At 46.8% G+C, this 12,950-nt stretch overlaps 1 protein-coding gene across 2 annotated transcripts in view; it reads left to right on the top strand.

The window, feature by feature from the left end:
* The first annotated feature begins 608 nt into the window (after window positions 1–608).
* kmt2a (lysine (K)-specific methyltransferase 2A) overlaps window positions 609–12,950 on the top strand; it is a 39,888-nt gene continuing 27,546 nt past the window's right edge. Inside the window, exons 1-3 of one of the 2 annotated variants that reach the window (XM_055027828.1) lie at window positions 609–1,010; window positions 8,832–8,904; window positions 9,103–12,416. In XM_055027828.1, the coding sequence (XP_054883803.1) occupies window positions 693–1,010; window positions 8,832–8,904; window positions 9,103–12,416 (3,705 nt within the window). In that variant the 5' untranslated portion in view covers window positions 609–692. The remainder of the gene's footprint in view (window positions 1,011–8,831; window positions 8,905–9,102; window positions 12,417–12,950) is intronic. The other variant, XM_055027829.1, reaches the window with a different exon arrangement.

The raw sequence follows: 12,950 nt of genomic DNA, 5'->3' as shown, positions 1-12,950 counted from the left end.
ATGAGTTTTATTATGTCATTAAAAGCACTAATTTATTTTGTTACAAACAGCATTTCCATAAAAACTGATGGTGAGAGTTGTAGCATTGAATGACTTCCCATTTTAAATGTGTTATTAGATCATTTAATTTTATATTATGTTAAAATATTTTGATGTTATTGGAGACTTCCGTGAAAGTAGTTATTAATGTAAACAATGCAAAAATAAATAAAGAAAACTATTTCTGGTAATCAAAGGATTTCTGGGAAGTCCTTTGAACTTACCAGTCAGGATTCCAGCTTCAGAAAACTGTTTTTTTTTGGGGGGGAATTCCCGATTGGCACTTTGGCAAATCCAACATCCAAGCACAAAAGGAGCACACCGTTTGAAGCTCTGCCAAGTTTAATAGTTTTGACACAACCTGCCTTTTACCCTCACAATGACTGTTTCGCATTGAGGGTTAGGGTTTCTGTGCCACTGGGATTTTTTGGAAACACACTTTACGCCGTATTTAACAGCCTGTCCCAGATCAGTGGTTTAAATTTGGAGTTATTTCCCGGGCAAAACCCCTGAACCTGATTAGGACTCGGCCACGCAGATCCCGAACAGGACCAGTGAGGAAATGCATTGTCCGGGTTCTTTCGGCGTCGCCCCGCAACATGCATGACGACAAGCTCGTCAGTGTGAACGGAGCGCTGTGGTAGAGGTTGTTTATGTGGAGCGCTTGGTTAGGGTTCCGCCCACCGAGGTATCTGATCATAGGGGCAGACAGGCAGAGAGGTAAAATGGCGCACAGCTGTCGGTGGCGGTTCCCTGCTCGGCCCGGAGGGAGCAGCAACTCCGGTACCGGGAGGAGAGCGGGCCGTGTCAGGGTTACTGCCTTTTTGCGGAGCGTGTCGGGAGCCCAGCCAAACGCCGCCGGACTCGGACCCGGGTTTGATGCTGCACTACAGGTCTCTTCGGTCATCAGGAGCAACCTGCAGAAATTTCGGGATGTTTTGGGGGAATCGAGCGACTCCAGCAGCGCAGAGGTAAGCCCGGGACTCAGCCGGGAGCACTGGGTTCGACAGCTCCGAGGCAGCCGGGCCGGTCGGCTCGGTCCCTCCGAGGAGAGGAGCTAACGGTCACAGCCCCCAAAAAACTTGTCATTGGAAGGATGCTCGGTTAACTTTGACTGAGCTGCGTGGCCTTTAACTAGACTGTAACGTGCTGATATGCAAATTTAGCCAGAAAAAGCACAAGGAGTAAGTTTTTTAGTGTGTAGCTGGACCATTTAAGGTGAAGGAAAGTTTGTTCTCGGAGGAGGAGAGATGCTACATCCACACAGTGTAGACGGAGCTAACATCACTCTGTTAGCCAAAACCACAGCAGAGAAACCCCCGGTGTTACACTGTTACATCCGAGAGTCCCGTTAACATACGGAACAAATGCAAGCCAGTGGACACCTCACGCCTATTTCATTACTTATGGTTTACTAGTCGGGTAACTTAAATTGATATAGAGCCGCAGTAGCTCCATATGTTCTCCTGAAAATTCATTCTCACTCACAATGTAAAAGTTGACGTCCCGTGTAAGCACTGGTGTTCCTGGCCTACTGTTAACTAGCATTTAAACACCCACATTTAGCGTATCTGTCTTTGTAGCGAGCATGTAATGCGTAGGGAAAAAAATGAGGCAACTTAAAGGAAGCGAGAGAGTACAGTTGTGGTTTGTGACGAGCTAACGTGAAGTTAGCTGTGTGCAGCGTATTTCTGCACTGGTTGTTGTTCGCCTCTCGCTTAACCCGTGTTTAGCTTTCTAGGAGTGAATCATTGGCAGCTAAATAGCCCCGCACTATCAAAATAAGCTAGAAGGGCTAACTCATTGTATCGAGGTGGTAACCTTTTAGCGACGTTCGCCTGGTTAGCTAGCATGCTAGCTGTTTGTATACCTTAGCCCAAAGTACACCATTATTCTCCTGCCTGAAACGCTGGTAAAGTTGAGTTTTGCACTCCGGAGGTTGCTGTGTTTACCTCCCAGCGGTTCATCGCTACGCAGTCGAGTGAAAGCATAGGGGCTAAAGTTAGCAGGACTCGCACACAAAACGTAAATGGTTTCTGTTTGGTGAGAAGCTAAGACAGCTACCATGCTACGCTGTACGCCACGCTAGCCATCGGGGCTATTGCTGATGCATAGGAAAATGGGAGGTGGACATGTTCTCCCCCCCACCCCCCTCTCCTTACAGTCAAGTACGTAGCTAACACAAACATAATATCTGGCTTATTACACGAGGCCAGGACGCCCAATTTGACGCTGCACAATGACTACAGCGCTGTTCGGCGTGCGACGGGAGCTTTGGGCAGGTTTAGCGGGCAGGTTTATCAGCGGAAAGAGGCTTGCTGGTGACAGTGCGCATGCAGGGCTGGCTACAATAACAACGAGCCCCTTCCAGACGGACCGTGTGATGTGGGGGTGTGTTCGCGTTAGCGAACTACCATCTTCCTCCTTCATGATGTGCAGCATGCGTTCATTGCAGTGGGAGTAGACTGAGTGGGGATGTTTACCAGCAGGTTGGGAGCTCTTGTTCAGAGCTCTTAGACCCAAAACACGTCAGTATTTATACATGCTGAGTTTGTGGTGGTTTGGAGACGGAAATTGTGAATTTAGTTTCACGTGTTTGATACATGCTGTCAAAATGTATCAGCTACTACATTACATTTATTTATTTTATTTTTTTAAAATAAATATATTATTTTATGTAAACCTAAGTCAAATAAATAATCTAATGCTGAACCCTGTGTGTACATCTTAAATGCTTATTAGGCAAAATGTTATCCAATACTGCAAGTATGATTTTTGCAGTGCAGCCTTTGCCAAGAGCTGGTCAGTAGTTTGATAGGTAGTTTGAGAGGTCATGCGTTGCCTCTCTTCATAGTGTGACACAGGTCCGGTTAGTGAGGTTAAGTAGTTGTGCTGTTTGCTCCAGCAGCCAACCTGCTGCATAACAGATGCACACTGCGTGTGGCTTGCCCACTGTATTAACTAAACTGTGGTTCCTAAATCCTTGTTTTTCCTTGCTGTAACTATTTTGTTTTTCCTTTTGTAGTAGGTGAGGGAAAAGTAGAGAAACCGTCATTTAGCCAGGTGATTAGCAGTGCAGAGTGGGGCATATCTGGACTACTCTCTGCCCGAGAAGACCTCTCATCATTCTGGGACTTTTTGCGCCACACCATTAAATAGCAATTTAAACTTCAGAAACTTTAGTAAACTGAAACCATAACTTTTTAAAATGCCTCTTTATTTTTTTAATACCAGTAACCAGTGAAGTGAGAGAGTTTTCAGTGAAGTGAGAGAGTTTACAGGTATTATCAGTAATAATTAATTATCTGTAACAGAAATACTTTACGGTAAGCTTGTACAGAAATCGGTACATCCTCAAAGTGGTAAAAACGTAACAGTTTGACAAATGTTCCAGCAATTTAATACTGTCTGACCTGTAAACATTCTTATACTTGCCTGTATCTTGTTTTGCAACAGCTAAGATAGCTTTGTATTCAGCAGATGTGAAAGTTCATAAAGCAAGTTGCAAAAATCAGTGAAGGCTGTGCTCTGTCCATGGTACCACTCTGGCCATTTCCTCACTGTGCTTCGCTTTCACTGCTGTGTGTCAACTTTCTACTGCTGTTACAGATAATACCTTCACAGAACTTTAGCTCAATAAAATCCAAACTTTGACACTGAAAATGGTGGATTATAGAATGGATAGACCATTGAGTTTTTATTGAGCCTAAAGTGTGCAATATCAGATTTTATTGATTTACATTTTTAAGATTTCGTCAGCGAGAAGAAAAAGCTTTGTACCATGGTACTTCATGGTTTGGTGACTCTATAAGAGATAATCAGATCTTCTGAGAACTACTGCAAAACACTATCAATGGAAGATTATAAATGATTTGGAGCAATCTAAACTATTAGGTCACACATTGAACTGTTTAGAGAATCTGGAGTATTAGTGCATTTCTTTCACCCTTCTTCTATTTCACTCACAATTTAAGCAGCATTATATTATTGGCTTATTTGCTTTGATTCTAATACTACATAAAAACCCTTATAAGGAGATATTTCTTTATAATATGAGCCACTCTCGCATTTAACACAACTTTAATGTGTGGGCACAGATTAGCCTATTAAACCCTCATCAACTTTGGGTAACGTAGCATGGTGACTTCATCAGTAATGAAAAGAAGCAGTGTGAAGCGCTTGTCTGGCCAGACCGAGGCAGGGTTGTCCAGGCTCACCGCAAGACACCGAGCTCAGGGGGCAGCCCCGAACAGAACGCCAGCCGGACACTCGGTCACCCCTCCCGCCTCCTTCCAGGCAGAAAAAAACAAAAATCCAAATCCACTTCAGACACACACATCCCCGTCTGAGAGGCAGAGCAACTTTTCTTCTGACAGCTGCCACTTTGGAATGGATTACTAAGCCTATTTAAGTGTCGCTAACGGGTGCCCTTTGGTTACTGCTGTCCAAATGATGGCATTTATTTGCTTTTCTATGCATGGAGGGATCTTATGGCATTAAAGTGAGCAAATTGTAAATAGTTTTTCTTTGTGTTTTTTTTTTTTTTGCAAGGATTGGGCATGTAGATGTTTTTGTAAATGAAATCATCCCCAGTTTTTTCTGTCTCTCCAAGCAAAGTTCGCCTCGGTTCTTCTTTGTCCGGGTCCTTTGTTATCTCACCTTCTGCTGCATCTTTTCTCCTCGCACGTTATTATTAAAGTTTAATCATTCATACAGAAAGGCTGTTGAATGGATGTATCCACCTAAATATCTCTTTGCCTCAGCGGTTTAAGAGAAATGGTGTGGCTGAGCGGAGGGGCTTCAGTCCGGCAGGTGTTTGGCCTATTTAAATGGAAGACCCCCACACCCGATTACCCGTTCCCAAGACAGCGTGTGGATTGGAGCAGGAAGCCTTGTGTCTGCTTTTATTCTAGCTCTCACAAAGTGCGGCGGCTGAAAGAGTGCAGGCAGGGATATCAAAGGGTGCTGGGCGACCCCCACCCTCCCCATCCCAACGGGACAACGCTGGGTGGGGAATTAGCCCCAGACCCTCCCATCCACGGCTTTATTCTGCTACAGCAGGCGGGCAAGGGGGTTTCACCTCTGCTTTCGGAGTTGCCTGACTGGGAGAAAGGCGGCAATTGTGTCATCTTTCCCTCCCTTTGTGTTGCCGGTGGTTGGGGCAGGGGTGTCCCTCGGACTTTGTTCCCGTCTCTGATTGCAATCAGGAGTGGGCGTGTTGTCTTTGTCTTCATTCTGATTAAAACTTGAGTTTATGCTGCCTGCTTGTTTTAGGAGGAGTGGATACGCAGATCTGTGTCTGCCGGCCTTTGTGAACGTTGTTGTGTCGGGGAAACAGTTCCACACCCCGCCTGTTTTTGTCCACCAACTGTCCTCCTCTTCCTCACACATAAGGAGACGAGGTGTCCCACCACGGGGTGTGCTGAAGGGCAAATGTGAAGCACTTGTATTTGGTGTTTGAACACTTGCAAAAAGCAAATGTTCACCTTTTGCTGGGGTCTGACGGGGCACTCGTCCTGGTGTGAGTCACTTCTGTGGCCTTTTTCCTAGTAGATGTGTCATCAAAAGACATAGAAAAACAATGAGATAATCATCCATTTACCCTATAAAACAAGATGACTAATAGTGATTTTATGCTACTTCCTGGAATTTGTTATAATTGGACACTGCGCCAGTCAGAAATCTTTGTGGAAAAATTCTGGGCTTGTCTTGCTGATTGATACAAATGTCTTTTTAAGAACAAGCATTTCATTCTTTTTTAGCTTGAGGAGGAGTGAAAAACTGACAAATGAAATGTCCATACTGAAAAAGAAACCCTAACATTTTCTGATAAATAACCCACAGTTACAGATCTTTCTTTTTTTGTGTGTCACTCAGCATCTACAGATACAGTAACGGTCTCCAGATTATGCGACAGAAGTATTTACATATGTGTAAAGCACGCAATGACAACTAAATCTGTACTGTGAAAAGGCAGAAAGCGATGTACTGTGATGTGCAACAGGACCAGAAGCAGCATTGTGTGCATCAGAGAGAGCAGGCAACATGACTCAACCTTGAGTCACAGTACTATGCTATCACTTTATTAGCATGAAACCGTAAACAATATAAATAATCCTTTTATGTGACTGAAAACACATAAAAGGGTTTTAATTTCCTGTTGAACTATAAGGCTATTTAGCAGCATCAAGGTAAACCAACATAGTTCAACAGACCGGTGGCTGACTTCCTGTAAACACTTGCTCCATGGTGCCAATAAATATCATCACTGTGTGTCTTCTTTAACTCATTTCACCGACGTGCACAGTTGAGAAACATTAAATCACTCATGCTATGCATAACATTACTGTGACGAGAAGTAATTTACATACACCACAGTAACTCAAAGGGAACAAAGATGATTTCCTCTCACTGGTTTACTTTCAACCCAGTCCAAGTAAAATCTGAAGTTGCGGATTTTGTGGCTTCAGGTTTCAACGTCAAAGACCTGAGTCCTCATTTTTGACACAAGCAGCGCAACTTCCCAGATGTATCTGCAGCTCTCTGACTGTTGAAGAACAATATGATATAATTCGCAGTTCAACTGTTGTAATTCTCCATCATTTTGTCATTCGTTGGCAATGGATGCCTTTTTTGGATTCAAACCAATTTTCCTCCAAACAGTTGATTAAAAACTAAACTAACAGATAAGAACCTGTTGTGAAACTGTCACAGCTGTGTTTGTTGGCTGCATAAGATGTGGTTTGTGTTTCCGATCAGAAATCCGTGCTGTGGTTGTTTTATCAACTGCACAATAAGGCAGATGATAGTCGCTGATGCTCTCTGAAGAGACTGCACAAAGTTTGCGCTTTGCATGGACCAGCTTCTGAATTTCTGCTAAAGGGTGCGACGTGTGTGGGACGGTAGTGTCTAACAAGTTCTGCATACAGACTTTATCTGCATCAGTTTGATTTCTCAAAAGGCCATAAAAGTCCAGCCTGCCTCTCAGCATGTAAAAGCGGCATCGAAACGATACAGAGAAGCGTACCTCAAACCGAATTCCCATCCGCCTCACAGGGGCAGTCCCAAACATCCCCTGAAAGCAACAGTTTCGCTCCAACTATGAATCAGCTTGGTGTTCTGTTCTCCACCTATTAGTGATTTCTGTCAAGTAATGTACGCAGCAGTCAGGCAGAAGAGATGTGGCGGATCAGCAGGAAGTAAAACTGTTGAAGGCTTCAAGGCGAGCGCATGCAACAATGTAAACTGCTTTTCATTTCAAGAGACTAAGTGGAGAGAAGGGAAGTTCTGTCTCTGCTGTTACCCCGTTGCAACGTTACACATTGCGAGGCACAGCGGCACATGAACGTGACCTCACTAATCTACTACCGTATTTGTTTACTTCTTGAAGTTGCCCGCCGTGCTGTCAAGCTCAAGGCGAGCCTTGTGTTTCGCACGCCGCCGCTTCTCTGTGCTGGGCAGTCAGTAGGCGCAAAGCGAGAGCTCGGTGGAATCTGTGTTTTGGGAGGAGACGGGGAGCCTTGTTGTACGTGGGAGGCCTGTTTGGTTTGGGATCTGTCGAGCTTCTGCACGGGCAATCTGAAAACCCGAAGCCTTTTCATCTAGAGCTCCCAGGGGAGTGCTGCATTTCCACTGTTGCTGGTGGTCAAGATGCTGTTTCCTTGTCTCTTCCTTTTTTTTTTTCCCCCCTCCTCTCTCTCGCTCCCTGCATCCTCCTACATCCATTCTCTGGTCCTCACTCTGGTGTGCATGCACTCCCCTCCCCCGCATCCTCACTCATATGTTGTGCTTGTTTACATCTCGGTGTGCAATTTATGCACAGGGTGCTTGATGTACTTATTTTTAAAATGTTTAAAATTTACTCGTGTAAATGTTACAACGATAACAGATAAAATCACGAGGTACACACGGAGCATTCATGTGCGCTCGCCATGCATCGGAGCGTTCGGCTTCAACATCTTGCCACCCGAATAAGGATGTTGTGATGTCAGCTACTCACTGCATCTCAGCGAGTCAAAGCCTTCCTTTGGTACCCCGCCCCCCTTCGGCTCTGCAAAATCACCAGCGAGGAGCAGCAGCTTGCTCGGAGAGAGGAGAGGATGCTGGCATTAAAGCAAGACGGGAGATAAAGAGAGAGAAGCGTAAATAGAAGATGATGAAGATGCTTGAATGCGTTATGAGGAGCGTCAGATGCTCAGATTAACGTTCCTTGCCAGGGTAAACAGCAGTATTTACTGTCCGTCATGACAGTTTACATGTTGAACAGACGAAAGACAGTTTTGCAGCTCACATTATAGCTTTCTATATTTTGTATCAGATGCTGCAAAGTGCATCAGTTTTTTTTTCTTTTTATGGTATCTGCTTTTTTGGCGAGGTGATGTAACTCCTAGGTGGCGCAGAGTCAGTCTGAATGTCTGCACACACTTGGAGAGCAGCTGCTCTCCAAACTGGGCCAACAAGACCTCAACTGCATCTCCACACGCCTCTATAAATAAACATGATAAAATGACACACTCACCTCCACTCCTGAGCATATCCAGTGTGAGGATCCTAGAGATGCTGATTGTCCCTGATGATTTCACAAACCCACATCTCAAAGCTCTGTTGAAGCAGGAGAGAAAGAATGAATGTTCATTCCATTCATTTTTCATTTCTAATGATGTATGACAGATCTTGAGCCCAAAGGGGGGGAGATAGTGAAAAAATATACATATTAATATTGAGTATATCTTTTCACAACTCTGCAGAAAGTTATGCTTACATGTACATTTTTTTTTGTAAATCTTTTGTAGGATGAAGCATTTGCAGGATTTGGAGCGACCGATGAACAAACAGAATTACGAAGCCCTTCATCAGCTTCTTCAGGTACTAATTAGGAAAAATTAAAAACAGGGTCTCTGCACACTCCAGAATTTGGTTTGGGCATTTTGCCGTTCTTGATAATTTATGGAAAAGGAAAGTAAGACTAGATTTTATTCCTATTGTCATAAGGCTTCAGCCATCTGTCTACACCAGTTTTAATGGCATTTGCTAAATGCCCGCTGTGTTTTCTGATTTATTCAGAAGGAGTACCTCTGCAGGAGAAGAAGCCCAGAGGCCGCCCACCACGGACCCTGACTGCTCAAAAAGCTGCTGCCAGTCTACCATCCCCCTTGTCATATCCTTCTCCGACGCAAGCGAAACCTGACGGCCCTGAAAGGCCAGCAGAGAAAGTGAAGAGGCTACCCGGGAAGCCGCCTGGCACTGGTGAGAAGCGAAGGGGCCGTCCGCCTTCTTCAAGCAGTAAGAAAACTTGGAGTACAGGCAACCATGCACCTGCGGAGGACAGTAGGCAGGCTGGATTTGAGCTGGGTGCAGATACAGAGGATGAGAAGGACAGAAAGGGCAACAAGAGGTTGCCAGGAGGCTCTGCACAGCCTCATGACACTGAGGCAAAGCTTTCTAAAGGAGGGCGGGGTGAATCCAAAGCTACCAACCTGAAGAGGCTGACAGAGACTAAAACCACCCCACTTAAATCACGCCTCAAGACTTTGCCTGGTGCACCCCGACGCAGACGTGGACGACCACCGTCAGCTGAGCGGCTCAAAGCTGAAGCAGCAGCTGCGGCCCAGCTGTCTGCTTCAATGGAAGGTGGAGAAGGAAAACATAAGGCCTTTAGGGTCAGAGGTGGAGACAGAGTCACAGAGCCACACAGCACAGAGGAGCCCAATGTAAGGAACATGGACGGCGCTCAAGACCAGGACTCTTCTAGTCTACCCGCCTCCCCAACTGCATCTAAACCAGGAAGGCCAGTAGGGCTCAGGAAGAGCCCCCGGCACAGGAAACCCGTTCGAATTGTCCCTCCTTCCAAACGTACCGATGCAACCATCGCCAAACAGCTGCTGCAGCGTGCTAAGAAAGGAGCACAGAAGCGACTGGAGAAAGAAGCTGTTGGCATTGGGGGGAGAGGGTCGGCAGTCAGTGAAGCTGGCATCAGAAAAACCCAACTCAAAAACATCCGGCAGTTCATCATGCCAGTTGTCAGCACTGTTTCCCTTCGCATCATCAAAACTCCCAAGCGCTTCATTCAGGACGAGGGCAGTTTTGGAACTCCGGCGTCCCATGCAAAGGTAGCACGATTAGAAACACCACCTTCCACATCCACTGTCGCCATATCTGCCCAACCTACATCCACCACTTCCTCATCCCCTTCTCCGGCACTTGTCTCCGTGACCTCCACTGCTACTTGTGGGGCAGCCGCTCCTGTGGAATCGCTCCCTCCTCCGTCTTCTCCTGCCCCCGTCCCCACTGCCCTGCCGACAGCTTCCGGTCTGCTTAACAGCAATCCAAACGCTGCAGCCAATGGGAGATTTAGCCATAGTGCACAATCTTGTGGTTCAAGTGCTGTATCGCAGCATTCCTCGCAGATCTCTTCTGCTGAGTCTTCCAGGTCCAGCAGCCCGAGCTTGGATGATACCTCATCTGACTCTCAGGCTTCTGAAGGCACACAGGCTCTTTCTGAGCCAGAGGATCACTCTCCCTCTTCACAGGGGGAAAGGGAGGCCAACCTCTTAAACGACTCGAGGCCTGCCTCACCTCCTTCTGAGCCAGAGCATGTGCTGGCAGAGGGAAGTCGGCGGGGTCAGAGAGCACAGGGGACTGGGCGGGGAAGTCAGAAACAGAGGGTGAGAGAGAGTGGCACCACAGGGGTTAAAAAGCCCATCATCAGCCCACCAACAGGAGTGCTGATGCCCTCTTCTTCACTTGGAAATTCCCAGCAGGTTTCATCCACAGCTTCTTCCCCTTCCTCACCTCCACCACCCCCTCTCCTCACTGCTCCGCAGCCTCCTCTGTCTGGCTCCTCCAACACAGCCGCTATCAGTGACCACCACTCTCAGACATCCTGGGTGCCCATCCAGACATTTATGCCACCAGGGCTGTCCAACTTGTCAGACAAAAGGAATCGCTCAATTCTGAGGGAGCCCACCTTCCGCTGGACATCCCTGTCCCATCCCAGGCAGCAGTACTTTTCCTCTGCTAAATATGCCAAGGAGGGCCTCATTCGAAAGCCTATATTTGACAATTTTCGTCCTCCGCCTCTCACGCTTGAAGATGTGGGATTGCTGCCCCAAGGTGTCGCAGGAGCAGGGGGAGCTGCTTCAGTTGCGTATTCAGCACCAAGCACTGGAGCAGCTACAGGAAGCCGCCTATTTGCTCCCCTTCACCCCCACACTCACCACCAACACCCCCCGTCGTCCCGCTTCGATTCACCTCTCCAGAAGCGCTCGTTGCTCCGTGCGCCACGCTTCACACCCAGCGAGGCCCACTCTCGAATCTTTGAGTCTGTTACCTTGCAGTCTTCTTCGGGGAGCAGTCCCGGCTCGCTCTCCCCTCACCAGACGCCTCCCAGTTCCAGTAGAACCCTACGACGCAGGAGACGACTGGTCCCGGGAGCGCATCGTGGCCACCCACGGTCTTCTTCGCACCCTATGACGAGACGCAGCGTCCAAATCAAAGGTGCCTCTGAGGTGTCTGCATTGACAGGCTCTGTCTCCGGCAGTAACCCCGGCTCTTTGCCGGGGGTCTCTGGAAGCCCTCTAGCCACGAGTGCCTTAACATCTACTTCCTTCAGCTCCTTCCCCGCAGTCCCTCGGGCTCTGCACTCGCAAGGAACACCTGAAACCAGAAGAGGGGCACCAGGAAACCCATCTCCTCTGTCAAACACATCATCATCTGCTTCCTGTCCTCTTTTCCCTCTCTTTCCTTCGAGTGCTCAGGACACGTGTCGAGGAGGTGGGACAACCGGAAAGGAAAAAAGCTTGTCAACTCCCCAAGAACCACCTCCAAAGGAAAAGGAGAGAGAGTGTGAGAAAAATCGCGAAAAAGAGAAAGAAAATAAGAGGGAGGGACGGAAAGATTTGGAGAAACGAAGTAAGGTGTCCACTCCCGATGGCTCCCCAAATGCACCTTCCAGCTTGTTTACCGTCGATGGGAGGGACTCAGAAGGCGCTATTGCACCAAAAAAGACTCCTGGAAGAAAGAAATCCACATCAGTTGATACGGTTTCTGACACTGCTCCCTTAGAAGCCAGAGGTCTCCATCCCTTGTCCATCGCTAAAGGCCGCCACCTCAAGAAAGGAAGACCATCTGAGAAAGGGACAGAGGCCGAAGAAGGGGAGAAGGAAAAGGAGAAGGAGAAACGAAGTGCAACTAACCAGCCGACAGCTAGCCTTCCAGGGCAGCAAGGCAGACATCAGCTTCCTGTCTTGGTGTCGACAGAAGGGGGACAGCATTCATTGACTGACAAGCGGCTGGTTGGACTACTCAAGAAGGCCAAAGACCAGCTCATTGCAATAAAGAAGAATAAGCTGAAGCCTGCCGAAGAGACTAAGGTCCAGGTCAGTTTGGGACTTTTTGATTTGTTTTCACAGAACTTAATTCTCACTTTTCTGTTTCTGGTTTTCATGTTCTTCACCCACAAGTAATGATGTGTGATGCTTTGTCTATTTTCCATAAATAGAAACTCAGATTGAAATTAAGAGGAAAGTCCCACAAAGGGTATTACTTGAGGGGAATTCTTATTACCTTATTATGCATTATACAGAAAAGAGAACTCGATGTGAGTTTTTTGTTCATTGACAGGCAGTGCCTCGTTAGTCACTCTCATGTCACTCTAACAATATCTCCATCATTGCTGCTTCAAATGGCCCCGTCAGAATTATGATCTTAGGTTTGTGTGAGTTATATTAGAAGCAGAAGCCAAATCATCACTCCCGGTTTGTGAGAGCTGGATCTTGGATATTTAAAACAAACACAAAGTATTTTAACAGCTTTTAGCGTCCTATATTTGTGATTGACTCTGTTAGTGTAAACTAAATCAACACTATGTGTGTTTGTTAAGGAATCTACTGAAAGTTCTCGAGTGCTCCTTT

Source organism: Poeciliopsis prolifica, unplaced genomic scaffold (assembly GCF_027474105.1).
Source record: "Poeciliopsis prolifica strain line A6 unplaced genomic scaffold, Auburn_PproV2 SCAFFOLD004, whole genome shotgun sequence".
Lineage (NCBI taxonomy): Eukaryota > Metazoa > Chordata > Actinopteri > Cyprinodontiformes > Poeciliidae > Poeciliopsis > Poeciliopsis prolifica.
Note: the sequence above shows the minus strand (reverse complement) of the source record. Positions and strands in the feature narration are given on the sequence as shown.